This window comes from Myotis brandtii, unplaced genomic scaffold, assembly GCF_000412655.1.
Source record: "Myotis brandtii unplaced genomic scaffold, ASM41265v1 scaffold1496, whole genome shotgun sequence".
Lineage (NCBI taxonomy): Eukaryota > Metazoa > Chordata > Mammalia > Chiroptera > Vespertilionidae > Myotis > Myotis brandtii.
In genome coordinates, this window is record NW_005355398.1 from 150,216 (window position 1) to 171,097 (window position 20,882).

The 20,882-nt window shown below is 54.8% G+C and overlaps 4 protein-coding genes across 5 annotated transcripts in view; 2 read left to right on the forward strand and 2 right to left on the reverse strand.

The window, feature by feature from the left end:
• The window catches only part of EPOR (erythropoietin receptor), a 5,076-nt gene extending 858 nt beyond the window's left edge, over positions 1-4,218 (forward strand). The window contains exons 2-8 of the mRNA XM_005861365.2: positions 271-406; positions 715-893; positions 970-1,127; positions 1,518-1,671; positions 1,755-1,842; positions 3,064-3,151; positions 3,245-4,218. Coding sequence (XP_005861427.1) covers positions 271-406; positions 715-893; positions 970-1,127; positions 1,518-1,671; positions 1,755-1,842; positions 3,064-3,151; positions 3,245-3,850 — 1,409 coding nt within the window. The 3' untranslated portion in view covers positions 3,851-4,218. The remainder of the gene's footprint in view (positions 1-270; positions 407-714; positions 894-969; positions 1,128-1,517; positions 1,672-1,754; positions 1,843-3,063; positions 3,152-3,244) is intronic.
• A 1,367-nt stretch (positions 4,219-5,585) lies between these two features.
• Positions 5,586-7,195, reverse strand: SWSAP1 (SWIM-type zinc finger 7 associated protein 1). The gene is made up of 2 exons (XM_005861366.2): positions 6,928-7,195; positions 5,586-6,204 (listed from the first exon to the last, which is right to left on the reverse strand). The coding sequence occupies exons 1-2, from the start codon at positions 7,174-7,176 to the stop codon at positions 5,701-5,703; spliced, it is 753 nt and encodes a 250-aa protein (XP_005861428.1). The 5' UTR covers positions 7,177-7,195; the 3' UTR covers positions 5,586-5,700.
• A 4,683-nt stretch (positions 7,196-11,878) lies between these two features.
• PLPPR2 (phospholipid phosphatase related 2) lies at positions 11,879-20,591 on the reverse strand. 2 transcript variants are annotated; one of them, XM_005861369.2, is made up of 10 exons: positions 20,230-20,589; positions 18,785-18,959; positions 18,033-18,113; positions 16,909-17,097; positions 16,649-16,784; positions 15,608-15,879; positions 14,539-14,715; positions 13,683-13,805; positions 13,298-13,349; positions 11,879-13,185 (listed from the first exon to the last, which is right to left on the reverse strand). In XM_005861369.2, the coding sequence occupies exons 3-10, from the start codon at positions 18,096-18,098 to the stop codon at positions 12,842-12,844; spliced, it is 1,359 nt and encodes a 452-aa protein (XP_005861431.1). In that variant the 5' UTR covers positions 18,099-18,113; positions 18,785-18,959; positions 20,230-20,589; the 3' UTR covers positions 11,879-12,841. The 2 variants fall into 2 exon arrangements, with proteins under 2 accessions (XP_005861431.1, XP_005861430.1); XM_005861368.2 differs by having other exon boundaries at positions 13,056-13,185; positions 13,699-13,805; positions 20,230-20,591.
• Positions 14,725-20,882, forward strand: part of RAB3D (RAB3D, member RAS oncogene family) — a 31,205-nt gene continuing 25,047 nt past the window's right edge. Inside the window, exon 1 of the mRNA XM_014535726.1 lies at positions 14,725-15,595. The gene's annotated coding sequence lies outside the window, so the exon portion shown is untranslated. The remainder of the gene's footprint in view (positions 15,596-20,882) is intronic.

A 20,882-nucleotide genomic window follows, 5' to 3' on the forward strand; every position in this document is an offset into this window, starting at 1 on the left:
CGAGGCCTTGAACGCTGCGCTCAGTTCAGCGGGTGGCGGGATGGATGGGTATGTGTGGGGGCAACAATAAGGCAAGTATCCTGGGCCCGGGAGTTCGGGAAGCACCACCTCTGCGTACCCCTCCAGGGCCCTGCTGGGTGGAGAGCTGGGTGGGGCTTTTGTCTTATCGGTCTGCACAGGCGACGGGAAAGAGGGGGAGGGCGCTGTGGTCCGAAAACTGGGCTCGGCTCGCCTGACCCTTCCCCTTGCCCCTTCCCCCCGCCCCCCCAGCGGCCCTGCTGGTGGCCCACGGGCACAAAGAGCTCCTGTGCTTCACCGAGCGGTTGGAAGACTTGGTGTGTTTCTGGGAGGAGGCGGCAAGCGCGGGGGTCAGCCCCGACAACTACAGCTTCTCCTACCAGCTCGAGTAAGTCCGACGGGCAGGCGGAACGCCTCCAAGGGTGGCGGGGCGGGCGGGGTCGGCACCTCCCCTGCCGGTGGGAAGCCCGGGTATCAGCACTGACACCTCCCCTAGTGGCCGGGGCTGGAACACTCCGGTGATCACCGGTGGAGCGCGGCTCCAAACCTCAGGGCTGGGACAGCAACCTTTCAACCAGGTCCAAGGTGTCGCGTACCTGGGTCTGGGGCGCCCCCTCGTGGTAGTGACCAGAATGAACCCGGCCCGGTCAACACCCGCAACTTGCTCCCTTCCCTCCCGGGTCCCGCCTCACTCAGGGGTGAGCAGTGGAAGCCGTGCCGCCTGCACCAGGCGCCCGCGGCGCGCGGAGCGGTGCGCTTCTGGTGCTCGCTGCCTACGGCCGACACGTCGAGCTTCGTGCCCTTAGAGCTGCGCGTCACAGCGGCCTCGTCCGGTGCTCCACGCTACCACCGAGTCATCCAGATCAACGAAGTGGGTAAGTTCGCCGGCAATGGGCGAGTGGATGGAGGGAGGTCTCTGTCCCCGCCCACTGGAGCTGCCCTTCTCGGCAGTGCTCCTGGACCCCCCTGCGGAGCTAGAGGCGCGGCGGGCGGACGAGGGCGGCCACGTGGTACTACGCTGGCTCCCACCTCCTGGGGCCCCCATGGCGAGCCTCATCCGCTACGAGGTGAACATCTCCGCAGGCAGCGCGGCAGGGAGCGCGCAGAAGGTGAGACTCGCCCCTACTGCCCACCCCAGCTCTCCCAAAGGTCCAGCCCCTCTAAGTCCCGCCCAGACGGTCACCACGGCCTCGCCCCTCCAGGTCCGCCCCTGACGCCCGACATCCCATTGCCCTGGGGCCCCTGACAACTCCACGCCCACCCGCAAGACCCCTTTCTCCAAGCCTCCCCAGGCACCTAAACCCTGTCCCAAACCCTAGATCACTTTCAGGGCCCCGCCCCCTCCATGCTCTGGGCCCCTGTTTACCGGGCCCCCATCCTGATTGGCCCCGAGCCCTCCTGGAGCCCCGCCTCCTACTAACATTGCTCCTCGGGCGCCATCCTTCCTTCCTTCCTCTGATTGGTCCGCCCCACCTGCCTGTGTCCGTTCGCGCGGCCAGGTGGAGATCTTGGACGGCCGCACAGAGTGCGTGCTGAGCAACCTGCGGCGCGGAACGCGGTACACCTTCATGGTGCGCGCGCGTATGGCGGAGCCGAGCTTCGACGGCTTCTGGAGCGCTTGGTCGGAGCCTGCGTCGCTGCTGACAGCTAGTGGTGAGGCCCCAGGTAGGGGTGTAGCGGGGTTGGGGCTGAGCTTGGGGCAAGCCCACTGCCCTGACCTATTCCTGGCTCTCCAGACCTGGACCCGCTCATCCTGACGCTCTCCCTCATCCTCGTGCTCATCCTGCTGCTGCTGGCCGTGTTCGCCCTCCTCTCCCACCGCCGGTGAGCACCCCATTCGGGCACCTGATCCAGACCCCTCCCCCACTAAGTCCCCCCTTTCCTTGTGGAAACCTAGGCTCAGAGAGGCAGGCACCTGCCCGAGGTCAACAGTAAGGAGTCAGTGGCAGGGCTGGGATGCAAGCCAGACCAGGCTCAGACTCTTAGTTAAAATATGCTGGGGGACAGCCATCTGGTTTTCCCCTTTTAGATTCCTTTGCAAATTCCTTTACTTTTGTAAAGTCAACGAGATGGGCTTAATGGGAAGAGGTAAGCCCCTGCGTTTCTTCTCTTCTGTTAAGCTCTTCAGACGCTTTATGATATGACCATTCCTCCTGAGGGTTGTTGTAATTCTAAGCACATACCATGTGGTTTCACACCACCAAGCTTTGGCACATGCGATTCCTGCCTTGTCTGCTTAGCAATCTCCTAGTTGTCTTTTAAGGCTCTGTTCATTTATCTGGTTAGGAAATACATATTGAGTGCCAACTATGTATTAGGCACAGGGAAGAGGAGTGGAGAACAAGCCAGACATGTTCCTGACCCGGTGGATCTCATAGTTGAGTCAGACAACAAACAAGGGAACCAACAGATATTTGATTATAAGTTATGATGAGTGATATCACAGAAATGGGATATGGGGACATGACAGCATGGATAGGGAAGACCTCTGGGAGGTGACCTTAGAGTAGAAATCTGAAGGTTGGAAGGAAGCAGCCATGAAAAGCAGGGAGAAGAAACAATTGCGCAAAGGCCCTGAGGTGGGAATGAGCCTGGGACAATGAAGCAGCTTCAAGAGCTCTATGGCTAGAACAGAGTGTGTGAGGAGGGAGTGGTGGGTGATGAGGGGAATGAAGTAATAGGGGTGACAGTAGGCAGGGTTGCCTGCAGGGCGTGGGGAAGAGATTGAATGCATTGGGGAACCAGGGGGAGGAGTGAGAGAAGTGACACAATGGACCTCCAGGCAAGCTGGGCCAGGTGTAGAGGGGCATGAGGCACTGTATATTGAACTCCTATACATCCTTCAAAACTGTTTCAGTTGCCTTCCTGTAGGTCTCTATAGATGCTTCAGCCAAAGCCCCTGCTCCCCATCCCCTGTGCACTCCTCTACCTTCATCAGGATCACCAGGGGTGAGGAGTATCTATGCCCCTGCGGCTGGATACAGAGGGGATATAGGTGTGTTCAACGACACATGCCCATGTATTTGTTTCTTTTGGTCTCACCAGGGCTCTGAAGCAGAAGATCTGGCCTGGCATCCCAAGCCCCGAGAGTGAATTTGAGGGCCTTTTCACCACCCACAAGGGTAACTTCCAGGTAGGTGGTCCGGTTGTCCCCTCAGGGCCTGTGGCGTCCCTGCTCCTGTGGCCAAACCCCAGGTTTCTGAGCTGGCTGGTACTGTTTCCCCAGCTGTGGCTGTATCAGAATGACGGCTGTCTGTGGTGGAGCCCCTGTACCCCCTTCGCAGAGGACCCGCCTACCCCACTGGAAGTCCTTTCTGAACGCTGCTGGGGGGTGACACAAGCAGTGGAGCCAGGGACAGATGATGAGGGGCCCCTGCTGGAGCCAGTGGGCCGTGAGCATGCCCAGGACACCTACCTGGTGCTGGACAAGTGGCTGCTGCCCAGGAGCCCGCCCAGCGAGGACCCCCCACAGTCTGGTGGCAGTTTGGACATAGCAGCCATGGAAGAAGGCTCAGAAGCATCCTCCTGCTCATTGGTTTTGGCCCTGAAACCAGAGGGGGCCTCGCCGGCCAGCTTTGAGTACACCATCCTGGACCCCAGCTCCCAGCTCTTGCGCCCAAGGGCATTGCCCCCTGAGCTGCCCCCCACCCCACCCCACCTCAAGTACCTGTACCTCGTGGTGTCGGACTCTGGCATCTCAACTGACTACAGCTCAGGGGGCTCCCAGGGCGTCAAGGGGGACTCATCCAATGGCCCCTATTCCAACCCTTATGAGAATAACCTTGTCCCAGCCCCCGAGCCTTCCCCTCCCAGCTATGTGGCCTGCTCCTAGGACTCTAGGCCTCAGATGCTGGGGGACCCAGCATGACTTCAGTGCTAGTCTAGGGCCAAGGCCTATCTGGCAGGGTCGGTGAGGCCTCTCTCAGGACCAGGGGCATTTCTGATCTGGCTCTGTGCCTAATCCATCCTCAGGAAGGCACAGCCTTGCAGTATTTCTAAATGTACAGGTGTATTTTTTTGTTTTATATATCTATATCTATAAATATATGTACAGATATATAGATATAGATAGATATATTGCTGTTCTTATGGCTTGGGCTATAGGGGGAACAGTATAAAAGGCTGTGAGCTCCATCTGAAATTCAGGACTTGGAAGTCTGAATAATAATCATAATAAAATGAACTAACCACTGTAAGTTACACTAGCTGCCATAACAAACAACTTCTAAATCTGGGTGGCTTAACACAAGTAGTTTCTCTCATATTTCAATTCGAACAGGTGGGCAGCCATCCCTGGGATGAGGCAGAAGCTGAGACTCTTCTGGTCTCTAGCTTCACCATCCAGGGTCACCCTGGGGTCTTTAGATAGATCCTCTGCATCCAACCAGCCAGCAAGTAAAGGGAGAGAAAGGATTCTGTGGGCCATTTTAAGGATCTAGCCTAGAAGTGGGCTCCAGTGGCCAGAAATGGTCACGTGACCTCAGCTAGAGCCATGGATGGCTGGAAAATGTAGTTTAGCTGTGCACCCACAGAGAAGAAAGCTGTTTAATGGGCCTCTAGCTTGTCTCTACCAGTAACAGTAACAACATTAATTCACAGGGCTTTATATCAGGCCCCATTCTAAGGAAGCATTCTGATGACAACAAATGTTATGAAGTGGGCTCAATGGGAGTTCAAGTTTAAACACTTTTTATTATTATTATTATTATTTTTAATCCTCACCCAAGGATATGTTTTTCATCGATTTTAGAGAGGAGGGGAGTGGGAAAGAGCTACATCGATGTGAGAGAGAAACACTGATCAGTTGCCTCCTGTACCCACCCAGACCAGGGATCAAACCCACAACCTGGATATTTGTCCTGACCTGGAATTGAACCTGAACTGTGACCCTTTGGTGCAGGGTCTCTAGCCAGCTGAGCCTCACTGGCCAGGGCAAGTTTAACCATTTTTTAAAAGTTTGGCATAACTTACAAAAGTTGAACATATGCATACCTTCTGCTGCAGCAATTCAATTTCTAGGTATGTAGCCTAAAAACCCTCACACATACACCAGGACCTGTGTGCAAGAATGCTCATAGCAGTGAATGAGTCAATCTGATAGATACATTGGAATTATATACAGTAGGAAAAAAGAAATTAACTAAAGCTCTGGCTGGTGTGTTCAGTGGTTAGAGTGTTAGCCTGCCCACTGAGGGGTCCCGAGTTTGATTCTGATCAAGGGCACGTACCTGGGTTGCAGGTTCAATCCCTGGCTGGTTCTGGTCAGGGTGTATGTAGGAGGCGACCAATCGATACGTTTCTCTCACACAGATGTTTCTCTCTTCCTCCCTCTCTCCCCCTCCCTACCTACCACTCTCTGAAAATCAATGGGAAAATTATCATCGGGTGAAGATTAAAAAAAAAAGAAGAAAGAAATGGACTAAAAATGTGGCCAATTCATAGCAACAATGTTGAGGGGGAGAAGGAGTCTCAAAGATTATATTTCTAATAAAACTCTTTTTATAAAGTTAAAAACAGCAAAACTAAACAATATGTTGACAGGGTACAATATACACACGATAATGCTATTTTGAAAAGAGAAAAGGCACTTTACATTCTTTAGGTTTTTAAATCTGTACATGTCCCTGAGGTAAGTATTCCAGCCATGGAAACAGGCAGAGAGAGGTGGTCACACACCAAAGCTCAAGGCTGGCCTCCAGAGCTTGGACCCTGGTTTGCGCTGGGGTCACCAGCCTGGGTAGGCCACGGGGTGATTGTCATCTCTCCATCAGGTTGGAAAGCCACACTCCACTCTGCCCTGGGTCCCAGCCCTCCGGGCTCCAGGCAGGCTCTGAAGCAGCGCTGTCCTGAGCCTGGTGCCACTGGCTGCAGCCAGCACTGGGCAGGGAAATACCTCTGGAGAAGCGACAGCTGCAGGGGATCACCACTGTCTCCTTCCTCCTGGGTCTGTAGGGCCACAATGAGCCCACAGCCTCGGCCAGGCCCAACCTGGTGGCTGAAGTGGGCAGCTGTGTCCAGAAGCAGGGCAGCCAGGTAGGCAGCTTCCTGGGGCTCCGGGTCTTCAGCGAGGTACTCCTCCAGACCATCAAGCAGCAGAAGGAAGGGGGCTGGTCCCCGGGCCTCATGGGCAGAGCACAGGAGCTGAAGAAGGTCATGGGTTGAGGGCGGGTATTGGAAACGGATCTTCTAGAGGAAGAAAACAAGGAAAGGGCCAGATTCAGCACAGCAAGCCAGGCTCCCGGCTTCCACAGCCTTGCTTCCCTGCATACTTTCCTGGAGGAGGCCCTCCACTCCCAAGACAGCTGATTCCAAAGTGAAGCAGCTTAGAGTGGTCGAATATATTCTTCTATTGCCCCCCCCCCCGCCTTTTTAAAAAATTATTTATCACTCGTTACTGTTCGGTATTAGTTCAGAACAGGGTGTATCTTTTTTTTTTTTTTTTTTTTTTTTTTTTTTTTGTTGTTTTTGAATTTTTCATTATAAAGACATTTTTGAGCGATAGTGGCAAGATTACAGTGAAAAGAGATCGCACGCCCTCAATGCAAGGTATTGTCTTCCTGCCAAATCTCTAGGTCAATCTCTCTGCGCAAAACCCACCCCCAGCCTTGCCTCTGGCTTCCCTGAAACCAACCCGTGTACTAACAACAACCAGCGTTAGTCCCGCTCCTAACCAGCCCTGATCCCCCCCTTTGGGCCCCGCCTCTCGCTAACTCCGCACCCTCATTGGACAGTCTCTCACTCAATTTTAACAAACCTCACAAGTCCCACCCCCCTTCGTCCCCCACCCATTCGTGACTCCGCCCTAGAACGGCCGTTCGGGCTCGTCCTTCCTTTGTCCCCTTCATTGGTCTGTCTAGTTGTCACTCAATCCTCGATCCGCCCTGCCACTGGCTGGTCCGTCTCAAGTACCTGTAGCCGCAGGGGGTCGAGCGCCGCCGGCGTCCGGCGGGGTAGGCTTTGCAGAGGCCTCCGCGTCAGGAAGAGCACGGGGCCTCGGCCCTCCCCTGCCGCCTCCAGGGCCGCCGCGAATAGCAGCGCTGTCTTTCCGGACCCTGGACCGCCGAGCAACAGCAAAGGTGGCCCAACCTCCGCGGCCATATCCTCCCGGGGCCCGGCCGCCCTACCGGGGCTTAGCACCCGCTTCAGCGTCTCCGCCATCCACAAGTGCCTCTCTGTCCAATCGGCGGCCCCTTCCTGCCCTTAATCCCGCCCAGTCCGAGGTCTCTTTGGTTACAGTGCACTTCGCTTCTCCATTGGCCTATGGATTTGTCCTTCAAGGTTAGATCCGCCTTTGCTAGCTCCAGCACTGGTGAAGGGATGATTAACCTAGTTGAGGGAGGAATAGGGGCATTTGAAGTGGGGAAGGCCCTTCCCTTGGTTGAGTCTGCTGAGGAGAGCAGCACGAATACTATTATTGTGAGCCCATCAGCTAAAGAGACAGATGTAAGGTTGAGAGTTGAAGGGAGCAGACCCTACGGAATCGGTGACACACTGGTCTAGTCTCAGTTTGCTCACCTGTGAAATGGAACCCATGGTGTCGCAGAGGAACATTGCTAGGGGCATGTGTCTGTGGTTTTGCTGATGTCACCCGATGACAGTTGAGAAGCAGAGAGATGGAGAGGCTGTGTACTTCTCTTTCTGGGTCTGAGTACTGGCACCAGTGTCTGTCAGGGGCTGCAGACTCAGGGACATTTGTGTGCAAAACCTCAGACGCTGTCTCCGAGGGTCTGCGAGGAGTTCCAACTGCTTCCCCATTGGCCTGGGGGATCCTGGGTCCTGCTAGAGGTAAGGGGGTAGGGGGCAGGCAGCTTTGTTCACTCGGTAACTCCAGCGCCCAGAACAGTGACTAGCTTATTGTAGATTCTCAAAATACAGGATGGGGCAAAAGTAGGCTTACATTTGTGAGTACAGGAGACAGTTTATTCTTGTATTATTTATTAATTATTGTATTATTTCCCATACGGACAACTGTAAACCTACTCTTGCCCCACCCTGTGTGCTCGTTAAATAAATGAATGAAAAAAGGAAGGTAGGATTGATGAGAAACTGGGAGAGAAGGAGGAACAAGGTGAGTGATCAAGTGATCGCAGGCTGGGGCTCCTCACCCAGACTTTGTCCCAGAGCTGCCACTCACAGCCCTGTTGCCATAGCAACTCTGTCTCCTGGTAACTTCAAAGTATTGCCGTTGCCAGGAGACCCAGGGGTAGGGCGGAACTGAGATTTCCTGGGCTTTCTCTCTCCCTCTGGGACCAGAACACAGTTCCACAACATCCCCCAATATACCCACTCACACAGTCGGGTACCCCCACACCCCCCTACACACACACCATGGCATCTCTGCATATGTTCCACTTCCAGAATCCCCATCATCCACATGCTCACAGACCTACCCTATCCTGACACAAAGCATCCTATCCACACTCTCTCCTACCTTCACACCCCCACACCCTTCCCTTGCACACACCAGAACACACTGATACAACCATACCATTGCCACCACACACAGAGACACGTTTCCTGTTAGCTGATGTACCTGCAGCTCTGTCTATACACACACAGAGATGAGGTACACTGTTACACTGCCTTGTCGAAAGCACCACCTCAGCCCCTCCCAACAACAAACCACGATTCACCTCACTTTGCAACACTACAAATGCACAAGCACCCAGTAGTGACAACTGTATCACACAGCTGCATTCATGGAAGCATGCTGAACACAGCCCACCTCAGGTCTTTTGCATTTGCTGTTCCCCTGCCTAGAGCACCTGGCTTCCAGATAGCCCGGTGGCTCATTTTTCTACTCCACTCAGGTCTCTGCTCAGATATCACTCAGGCTTTCCCTGACCAGGGAAAGATTGCACACACTTCATTTTTTTTTCTTTTTAAAATATGTTTTTATTGATTTTTTTAGAGAGAGAAGAAGGGAGAGGGAGAGAGAGATAGAAACATCAGTGATGAGAGAGAATCATTGATTGGCTGCCTCCTGCATGCCCTCTACTGGGGATCAAGCCCGCAACCCAGGCATGTGTCCTGAGCAGGAATCGAACCAGTGACCTCTTGGTTCATGGTTTGCTGCTCTAGCACTGAGCCACACTAGCCAGGCCATGCTTCACTTTTTAGCTGCGTATCTGTCTTTATATATCTTCAAATAACATATAACTTCCAATATTATGTACTTATTTTATTGCCTCTCTCCCCACTAGAAGCTCAGCTCCACCAAGGTAGGGTCTTTCTTTTGTTCACTGCTGGGGATCTAGAAGAGCTACTAGTGAGCACTCAGCACACAGTAGGTGCTCATAAATGTAGGCTGAGTGCATTGGCAGAGATGCAGACGTTTGGCATACCTCTCATGCACACAGTACTTCTTTCTCTCACTGCTTAGAATCCCATCTTCCTGTTCTGACAGAAGAACAATTAACATAGAGGAGCTACCTGGAGGACTGATGGGTGAGGGGATGAGGACGTGGACAGTCTGTGTTTCTCCCTCACTTATCAACATCCTCAAGTTAATTTATGTAACAACTATTTATTGAGCACCTGCTGTGTGCCGGACCCTGTTTTGGGCACTGGGAACTCAGTAGTGAACAGTTGACAAAATCTTTGTCTGAGCTGACATCCCTTGTGAGGGAGGCTGAGGAATTTAAATAGTCTACGAGCAGATGTTAAATTCATGCAAAAAAAAGTTTGCACAGGGAAGGAAAGTTTGGAGGACCGATTATTTGGCTGTTTTTGCAGTTCTGAATAGAGTGGTAGGGGAAGATCTCAATGAGAAGTTGACAGTAGAGAAAAGGCTTGAAGGAGGTAATGGGGTGAATCATGCAAATATGGGGGGGGGGGAGAGAACATTCCAGGTGGAGGCACCTGCACCCTCAAAGGCTCTGAGGCATCGGAAGAACTTTGGCTTTCACATCGAGTGCCATGGGGACCCACAAGAGGGTTTGAGCAGGGGAGGGATATGATCTCATTTACATTCTAAACCACAGCTCTGCTTTTGTTGAGCTGAGTTTGAGATGCTGTGAGACCCACGGGAGCACGTCGAGAAAGCTCTTGAATTAAGCGGGTACATCTCAGTATGGGTTCTTTACCTAAGATTATCCATCATGGGATGGGGATGTGGGCAAGGCTCAGGCTACTGCCATCACCCTCTCTAGCCGGCCCAGACACTTCTCTGTATCCTGCAGCCCCATTTTAACCTTTCTTGTGTTGTGCTCAACATCAGAACCGTGGACAGCACCAACTGGGTTGGTAGGGGTGCTGTCCGCCGTGCTGAAAACTTGCTTCCTTCCTGTCCTGCGTGAAGGCAGCTGTGCAACAACAGGTGTGAGCCCTGGAAACAGGAGCTCTGGTCGGGGAAGCAGGGGTGTCCATGGTTCTGTACCTCCTCTGATTTCGGCCCTTTCATGCTCCCATCTCATTCCCTGTGGTCCACAACAGGCCCACCACCTCCCCCTCACTTATTCCACTCCAGCCACACAGGTCTCCACATTGTTCCCTGAATGTAATAGGCACCCTCCAACCTCAGGGCCTCTGTGCTTGCTCTTCCCTCCGCCTGGAATGCTTCTCCCACCAGCCCTGGTATGTTAATGGACCCCTCGCCCTTCTCCTTCACACCTCGTCTCCAGTATCATCTCCTCAGAAAGAAGTTTCCTGACCACCCACTTTAAATTGCAAACGGTGTCTCCATCCCACAGTTGTCCTATTGTCTTCTCTAGTTTGAGTTTTCTCCTGATCACTTGTTAATATCTAACATATCAGAGGTCTCACTCCCTGACCTAAGTCTGTGGTCCTAGAGTTTGGAATTCAGAATTTTTCAGATTTTTAAAAAATAACTCTGGTGTAAATACTATGTGTTGCATAACACCCCTGGTGGAGTCTGGGATAACATCTCAAAATCAAACACTTTATCATCAATGAAACATAAGAATATTCACATGAAGTTAAATAAATGAAAGCTATAGTAACCTCATGTCAGTTCAGGTCAGGTTTTTGCCACACATGAATTAAGAAAAAAAATTTTTTTTGGTTTTCAGATATTTTTGAAATTTGCAATTGTAGTTCTGTATATAGCTTATACATCTTGTTTATTGTCTCTTAAGTATGAGAATGTGAGCTCCATGAGGGCAGAAATTCGTGTCTGTTCTGTTAACTGACAGCTCCTGTGTCTAATCACACAGCACTTGGCATGCAGTAGGTGCTCCCTAGTGTTTGATGAATGAATGAATGAATGAAAGGATGAGTTAGGGGAAAGCAGCTTCCCTTTTCCTAGTCCCTGGATGACTCCATGCCCTGAATGGCCTGTCTGAAGCCCTGCAGAGCCGGTGTGTGTGTGTGTGTGTGTGTGTGTGTGTGTGTGTGTGTGTTTCCCTGCCCCTCCTACACTTCCTGGTCTCCATGGGGTCTTCAGCACAACCTCACAATCAGAACTCCTGCTTTCATCCGTGCATCCAGGGGTTTGGCTTTGAGGTTCCTACTGTCCTCAGCATCCCCTTTCACTATCAGGACCCCGAGTCCACTCACCCTATTTCCTGTGCCTTCTACACCCTGGCCATGGTAAAAACAAAACAAAAACAGGCCAGCTGCCCGGGGAAGACAGGCATGTGAGGCCCCTCACTGTAGGTTTGTGGGTCTGCATTTCACACGAAGACACAGGGCACAGAGAGGTTAATTAACTTTCCTGAGGCCAAGAAGCACTGAGCCAAGATTTAAACCCAAGTTGCTGGCCCACAGCCCCACACTGTCTTTCCACAATTGCCCTCAGATACACTAACAATACACCCACACCCAGCCTCACTGACACCTAGACCCACAATAAAAGTCCTCCACACTCCAATACTCAGGGAAGGAAGGCATGTGGCCAAACTTCTGTTACAAACAGGTCTTTATTAAAGATGAGGAAGGGGCAGGAAAGGGAGTCAGTGTCTCCTCTGCCCACTGCCTTTGGCTGCCCTCCTGGATGGGGAGCCCTTTCTGCTCCACCCATGCCCCCATGATGGCACATCCTCATGAGGCTGAGGCATGGGGGCAGTGTGAAAAACAGGGGTGGGTTCCAAGGAAAAAAAAGGCCCTTTCCCACAGCCCTAATAAATAACAAAAGGGTTTGGGGTGACCTGGGCACAGGCAAAGGGAGACAGCACCCTGAACCACAAAACTTTTGAACTGGACAAGCCCTGCATATGTAGGGAGTTAGGAGGGTCTGGGTGGGAGGGTGCACATGGTGGAGGGTCTGAAAGGGGAAGGGGTGAATCAAGGACCCTGCCATGGGGGAACCTGCCCCCACCCTCGGGTTGGATTCTGATCCTGAGGAGAGAAAACCCAGTTACAAAGGATGGTCCCATCTCCCTCCTCAATGTTGCACATACTTAGACATGGGCGGTCCCCCATTGGCTGGAATCATACCCACCCTAGAAATTCTGGAAAACAAGGGCTCCTATTGGTTGTTCATTTGCTGAACACTGGCTGGAGTTGCCCTCTTGCCTGAGGATTCTAAGTGAGGAGGAGGCTCCCATTGGCTGGAGTAAACTCCTTTTGGTTACAATTCAAATAACTGGAGGCTCCCATTGGCTGGCAATAGCCAATGGGGTCAGGATTTGGCCCTCAAAAGGGCAATCCTAGGGGGCAAGGGCCCACCTCTCAGTTATGCCCACTTGGATGTCCCAGAGGGCAAGAGAGGCAGGGGGCCCCCAAATGTCCTTCCAGCCATCCTCTGATGTCTGGACCTGGCTGGTTTGGGGACAGGGGGCTTTGGCACTCACACGGCACACGCACGCACACGTGTGGCAGGGAAGAAATGAGGACTGGCAGATTCTGGGTGAGTGATTGGGCCTCACAGCAGGTGGTCACGGCTAGCAAACAGGTAAGGGCTGAAGTTGTCCCGATGGAAGGGGGAGGGATAGAGTCCACTAAGGGTGTACAGGTCCCGCAGCAGGGGTGTGGGCAACAACAGCTTCCGGCCACGTCCACCACCCCCTCCTGGCCCCCCAGGCCCAGGAGAGGAGGGTGAGGGGCCCTGGCTGGGGGTTGGTGCTGGCAAAGGCAGGGGCAGAGGCAGGGGCGTTGGCTCAGATCTCAATCGAGGGCGGGGCACACGGGGTGATGAACACATGGCTGGAGCCCTGGAGGACGCGCAGCTTGGGATCAGGTGGCCACGGCGGGCGCAGTTCTGCGGCTCTGGGGGTCAGAGGTCATGGAGTTAGAAAGCTTGGGAGGAGGTAAGACCTCTGTGGCAGTCACCACCATCTGGAAGTCCCCTCGTTTATCCCCCCGTCCCCCGGACACTCACTGGATGGGGTGAGCCGTGCCGGTGTCGAATGCGGCCTGCAGGCCTCGGGTTCCTGAGACAAAGAGGCAGAGGGATGGGCTAGCGGTCCCCTGAGCCCCGCGGGCCACAGCATGAGGGCCTCATTGGGCAGAGAGCCCAATGGAAAAGACAACCAGGTTATCAGGATTAACCATGTCCCCTTGGCAGGGAGAGAGGGTCTCACCCTTCTATTCTGTGGGACTGTCCCCCCAGGGCTTATGTTCCCAGAGATGAGTCCCCCCCCCCCCCACATCCCCATGGCCCTGAGGACCCCCCCTCCCCGATCTGCTGCCTGACTCCCTGCACCCTTGGTCCCCCTTCCACCCACCACCCTCTCCAGCCGGGAGCAGTCCCCGGCCCCCCTTACCTGGGCCACACTTAACTTTTCGAGGGGGCTGTCCATGGTGGGGGCTTGGCCCAGGCTCTCCCAGGGGGAGAGCCTTCGGCCGGAGGGTGGCCGGCTCTGGAAGTTGTGCACGACACAGGTGACCTGGGACAGAGGCATAATGAGGCTAATAAGATAAAAGTGGTGTAAATGCCATCCTTGTTTTTCAGATAAGGAAACAGGGTTTTCAAAGACAGCTAACATTCTTATGGTGCTTACTATGTTCTTTGCCACCTTACTAAGAGGCTGCTACTATTATAATTAACTCTACAGGGCTGGGACTAGGAGGCAAGTAAGACTCCGTTTCGTAAAGTTTAAATTTCTGATGGTTTTTTGCACTAATTTTTTTTATTTTTTAAAAAATATATTTTATTGATTTTTTTACAGAGAAGAAGAGAGAGGGATAGAGAGTCAGAAACATCAATGAGAGAGAAACATCGATCAGCTGCCTCCTGCACACCCCCTACTGGGGATGTGCCCGCAACCAAGGTAAATGCCCTTGACCAGAATCGAACCTGGGACCCTTGAGTCCGCAGGCCGACGCTCTAGCCACTGAGCCAAACCGGTTAGGGCTAATTTATTTTTATTTTTAAAATATTTCATTAAAATATGATTTATCTGAATTACTGAGTGTTTTAACACCCTTCAAATTTTGCACTCAAAACAAGTACCTCACTCACATCATCCTGATCCAGGTCCTGTCATCCCATTTCACAGATGAACATCCGGGCAAGGTGAGGTTAAAGTCCATCCCCTTCACAATCATGCAGCCCTCCCTTTTGGGTCAAGGAGCCGATGGAGGGGCTCCCATAGCAGAATGGGTGCCAAGGGGGCTCACCAGAAAGGTGGCGATGGCCGCTCCGGTCAGGAAGCCGGCCAGCACGTCTGACCAGTGGTTGCGGTACTCCGCCACGCGGACCACACCCACCAGGAAGGCGGGGCACAGCAGGGCCAGGCAGAGCGAGGGTTTGACCAGGCGGGAGCCCTTTACGCGGAACACCAGTGTGACGTACATCTGCGGGAAGGAAACCCGACAGGTCAGGGGACACAGGTAATGCGGTTGTCCAACCCAAGTGGCCGCTGCGTTTGGGGCTGGGGGCACGGCCAGAATCCCATCGGGGCTGGAGGAGGTGGTCAGGGGCTCCAGGGAAGAGCCAGAAGACCGGAGTGCAGGGGGTGGAGGCGTGCACCCCCAGTGGGCCCTGCTGGGGTGGGGCGTGGCCAGATCACCAAAGAGCATTGGCGCTCTCAGGGGCAGGGTCTCCCCAGGACCAGTCACAGGTGGAGACAGGCCCTTGCGGGGCGAGGGCGTGGCTACAGAACCAGGGGGCGGAATCAGGACCTCAGGGGCAGGTCCAGGAGCTCCAGGAGGTGGAATCCCCAAAGGCCAGAGGATCGCTGACCGGAGTAGAAGCTGAGACCCAAACTCCAGGAAAAGGAGTCAAAGCAACATGGGGTGTGGCCAGGGAAAAGCCAGGGAGCGTCAGGAAGTCCTAGCAGAGACCAAGGCAATAAAGGGGGAGGGACCGAGGGCTCCAGGGGGTGAAGGCCCGGTCTCCCATGCAATATCCAGGACCTGCAGCACCCTGGGGACATGGCTGGGCTCCAGGCACAGTGTCCTGCTCCCTCGGGGCGGAGCCAACAGCTTCCAGTGGGTGTGGCGTTACCGGGTCAGGAGGCAGGGCCAGGCACCAAAAGGCAGCCAGTCAACAACAGCAGATTCGGGGCAAGACGAGGGCCCAAGGGGAGGAGTCAGAGCTTCCACCGGGGTAGACCCTTCCTTATGGGCGGAGTCACAGGGCCAGGGGGTGGCTTCTCCTGGGTGAGAATCAGAGGCTCCAGCCCAGGCGGCCTGCCCGCTGGGCGCCCCCCGCCCTCCACTGCCGAGCTCCCATTTCGGGGCTCACCGCTGTGTAGGTGACGGCATAGGCGCAAAGGGCGGCATCCTTGCAGGGGAACGCGCGGCGTGCAGCGGCCACCAGGTTGGGGCTGCCAGCGCAGGCACCCAGGTCGGTGACAAAGCGGTCGGGCCCTGGCCGGTCCGGCGAGGGCGGCTGGCAGCCCAGGGCCGTGTAGTTGGGGCGGCACACGGACAGGAAGTGCGGCGTGGGGTTGCCAGTCACCACCTGCCCCGCGTTGGCGAAGATGGTCGTGGTGAAGAGGCCAAAGGAGTAGACCCCTGGGGATGGGGTGGGAAAGGGTTCAATGTTAGGGCCCTGATGCCGCACTGGCTCCCCTGTGAGCCTCCTTGGGACTCATCTGGGCCCCTATCTCCTTGTTCCTGTGACCACCATTTAATCCCCTTAATGCCATACCCCGTTATAGCCGGCCACCACGATGGCACTCTGGGCCTCCTGCCTCTGTCCCTCTGGGACTATCGCTATGGCAGCAGGGGGCCCTCCCCTGGGACCCCATTAGACCTGGGTTTCCTCAACAGCATTACATCAGCAGTGGACCTATGCCTGGGACCCCCTGGAAGCCTCCTGATGGCATTTCTGGGCCTCTTTCTATCTGCCCTGGACTCGCTGTGACCGAGTTGCTCACTTTTCTTCTGGGTCACCAATGAGCCAGAGCCAACCGCCGGCCCTCTGCCAGGGGGACCACTGTCATGGATGAGCTATGCCGCCTCCCGTCCCCACAACCACCCACTGTGGCTGGGACTACATTTACAGCACAGCTGAGGTCTCATCTCCCTGGGGCCCCATGGTGTCCCCCTTTTCTGACTGAGAATCTCCCTGTGGCAATTTGGGGCCCCCTCTTACAGTTGCTGCAATTGGCTTAGGCCCCATCCATGTCCCTAAAACCTCCATCATGTCTGGCCTGGATCCAAGTCCCTTTTGCCTCTGACCATCATGACAGTTCTAGGCCCCTTTCCCGCTGGAATCCTGATGATGGCTGAGCCTGGCCCATATCCCTTTGCCCGGTTGAATCCTGGCCCTGTCACTCACCCAGGAAGCGGACCAGCCTCCTCAGTGGGGGGCTGAAGCGGCAGCAGGCCCCAGACACGATGGTGCTCTCCCCGATGATGGGGATGGCTGAGGGTGGTGCGGGGAAAAAGGCACGAGCCAGCTCCCCCAGCAAGATCTGTGGGTGAGACCAAAACAGGGTCTTCCTGGCCTTCAAGCCCAGCCCTAGCCACCTCCCCCTGACCCTCCTGCCTCCTGGGAGGGCCTCCCACAGTCTACCAAGGCTACCCCCCCAGTCTCACCGTGAGGGTGGGCCCAGCGGTGACCAGAGCATAGATAAGTGCAGGAGGTGCCCGGCTGGCAGCCTCAGGCCCTGGGTAGGGCTTGGCATAAGTACTGTCATAGCAGAAGAAGCCCTGGGTGTGCACAGGGAAGGTGTCCGTGAACTCCAGGCGGTACGCAAGCAGGACCACCACGCCCAGCAGCACAGACTGCCACCCAGCCAGAGCGGAGAGAGAGATGGAGAGAGAGAGAGAGAAAAAGAGAGAAGGTCAGGCCTGAACTGGGGACATGGAGAGAGAGACACACACACACACACGGAGAGAGACAGAGAGAGAAAAGGGGGAGAGAGACAGAGAGTGACCAAGACGGAGGGAGATGAAAAGAGTGAAAGAGAGAGAGGTGGGGAATGGGGCCAGAGAAGTGTCAGGGTTTGGGAGACAGAGAAAAGAGATGGAGATGGAAACAGAAAGAAAGAGAGAGAAGACAGAAATGGACGGGAGAGGAGAGAGGAGGGAAGAGAAGGAGAAAGAGAAAAAGGCAAAGAAGAAAAAGAGAAGGGACTAGAACAGTAGACTAGAGAGAGAAGAAAAGAGGGAATGTGATTTGGGAGAGAGAGTGAGGACACGGCTAAAATCTGACCAGAGAGATAGAGAGACTGGGCGGGCGAGTGACAGACAGATCACCAGGGAAGAATTAATACTACGGGTAGGACTAGCAGCTACCACAGGTATAACTCTTCCTGTGGGCAGGGGGTCATACTAGCCCTCTTCTGTCAGTGAATACATTTTACCTTCTAAATATGCCCATTTGACAGAAGAGGAAATTGAGGTTCTGGAGCATATGTGAGATGCCCAGAGTCCAAAAGTAAGGATGTGAAGAGTGCGATTGGAACCCTGGAAGCGCTACTTCTGAGTCCAAGCCCATAAACACTTCTCAAGAGAAAGGGAATAGTATTCTCAGCACCCCCCCGCCCCCCGAGACAGGGAGGAGGAGATGGGGAGAGAGAAGGCAGGCCTGGAACCAGGTAGATGGAAAATCAGGGCCGGGTAGGGACCTGGCCAGGATGAGGGACACGGAGAGTGGACAGAAAGACAGGTACACCCCCTCCCCACGGAGGGAAGGAAGGAGGTACTGGACGCCTCACCTCCACGAAGACAAAGCAGGGAATGATGGAGAAACTCCTCTTGAGCTGAGGTCTCCCTCCCGCCATGGTGAAGGCCTGGGCCTGTGGAGGTGGGAGGAAATGGGGTGGCCAGGGTGGGGCCTAGGGGGATGCTCAGGGCACAGGCCCTGGAGTCCCCTGGCCATGCCTCTGCATATCCAGGGCTCAGCCCTGCTCCTGCCCATTGGAGACACTAGCCTCCTCTGACAGCCTGCTCAGCTCAGCCTGTTGGCGGGGGAACCCCAGAGATCCTCTAGTGGTCTTCACTCCCTATAACCTCCATAGGAGATTCTGACCCCATACCTTTTAGGAGGGACTCTCCTCCTTACTAAGCAGGACCTCCCCCCACCCCCCGGCCTTTAGAAGAGAATTCTCCAACTTAACAGGGATACCTCCACGACGGAGAAGGATCCATTTAGAAGGGTTCTCACACCCACCAGTTTTAGGAAACCCCATCCTCTTTCCCCACATGCTTTACAGGGGACCCCATGCTCCATGTCCCCCACCCCTGCCAGTCCCTGCTCCTGAGTCCCTTCTACCATGTCCCTGTGGTTCATGGCTGATGGCCAGGCCCTACTTCTCTCCCAGTTGCCTCTCCCTCTCTACTTTCTTCCAGCCCATCACCTCCCTGTATCATTAGGGCGCTATCTCCCACCACATGCTCCCACTACCCCGAGCAGTGAAGCACTAACAGGGTCACACCTGCTTGACCCATTCTCCCAGGCGGGCCTCACCTGTGAAAGAGCCCTATGACTTCCCACAGGTGGCTGCCACGCCCGTGGACTCACAGCCGTTCCTGGCAGCCAGCAGGGCAGTGATGGTCACCCCCATTGCACAGATGTGGAAACTGAGGGTCAGGCAGGTGAGGGTAGGCACTCTGGGTCCAGTGCTCCATCCACAAGGCTTGCTCTTCAGTGTAACATGTGGGATGAAGGTTGCTAGAGGTCCCAGATGTCTATCTGGCCACAGCCCCCTCACCCTCCCATAGACATAATCAACCACACTGGCACCCCCAGAGTACACAACTCAGCCACAGCCTCCATCCCACCCCCCGCCCCCGACACACCATGGCCCAGCATTCGCCCATCTCACCAACATGGACCAAGTGCCTGCTGCATTCCAGGCACTGTACTGAGTGCCAGCCTTGTGGTGAACAAGACAGGCCTACTCATTCAGACAGGTGCCCAACACCCACCACAACCCACCACACACATAACTGCATACTCATGCACACACACCACACACGCACACGGCACAATGTGCACACAGCCTGTCACGGACACCCACACAGATCAAACAATTCCCCCCCAACACAGTCACAGGGACACAACAGGAGGTTCTCCACACACCGCACAGCCCCTCACAGCCCCACATGAGCACTCGCCCTCAGGAATGTGGGCTCAGGGTTGCCAACACACTTAAGAGCAACATCAAAAAGAGGGTCACCATACACAATGGGGGTCACTGAACTGGTCACAGTGTCACACCCCCAGTTACATGGAATTCAATGACAACCACACACATGAACACTTCTCATCCACATTGACTGTCATGGGAGATACGGTGCTATCCACAGCCACAGCCACATGGCCACAACAGGGCACATACATGGACCATGACAGACTCACACAGAGCCACCGCCACACAAGAAAGATGCACGATCACAGCCACACATTAGAATGCAAAAATGCCCCCCACACCATTAAAAGGAACACACAACAGCAGCCACACAATGACAGTCACATACACACAACCACACGGACTCACAATCACAGTGACAGCCATCACAACAAAGCCACACACACCATCAGTGATAGCCACGATGACAGCACACAATGACAGCCACAGGAGACAGTCACACACACACCACACACACTTCAAAAGCCACACAATCACAGCTATACAGACACAAAATGACAGTTACACAACCACACACTGACAATCATTACAGCCATACAATCCCAGTCACCCTCACCACCACCTCTTGGCTTCTCAAGCCCAGGTCCCCTCCCATGCCCCCTCCCCAGCCCGGTCCCCAAGCTCCTCGCTTCCCCTCCCCCTTCCCACGCTGGACCCGCAGGGGACCGGACCCACAGATCCGAACCCGGACCAGACAGAGACCGAGGGTCGAAGCCCGCGAGAAGGGCTACAAGGGACACTTCAGGCCCCTCCCCCTCACCGGGTAGAGGCTCTGCCACCTGAGCTCGGGGTCCGCTTAGACGTCACCAGCGCGGCCGGACCGACTGATTGCTGGCCTGGCAGGCGGGCGGGTGGACGCACAAATGGAGATGCTGTCGGCCCCGGCTCTGCGCCGCGCAGACTCCGCGAAGGAGCGAGGGGCGTGGCCTCGGGCGCCTTATTTGCATAACACAGTGGGCGGGGTATCGAGACGTCTTATTAGCATGATCTGGGGCGGAGCCTCGGTTGTTCTTTGGGGCGGGGCGTGTTAGAGCAGATTGAGGGGGAATGAAGGATGGAGGTTAAGAGGGAGGACTCTGGCCCTGGCCGGTTTGGCTCAGTGGATAGAGCATCTGCCTGCGGACTGAAGGGTCTCAGGTTTGATTCAAGTCAAGGGCACATGCCCGGGTTGCGGGCTCGGTCCCCAGTGAGGGCATGCAGGAGGCAGCCAATCACTGATTCTCTCTCCCTCTCCCTTCTTCTCTGAAATCAATAAAAAAATTTTTTTAAAAGAACAAGTACCGCCCTAGCTGGCTTGGCTCAATGGATAGAGCATCAGCCTTCGGACTGAAGGGTCCCAGGTTCGATTCTGGCCAAGGGTACATGCCTGGTTGCAGGCTCGATGCCCAGTTGGGGGCGTGCAGGAGGCAGCCG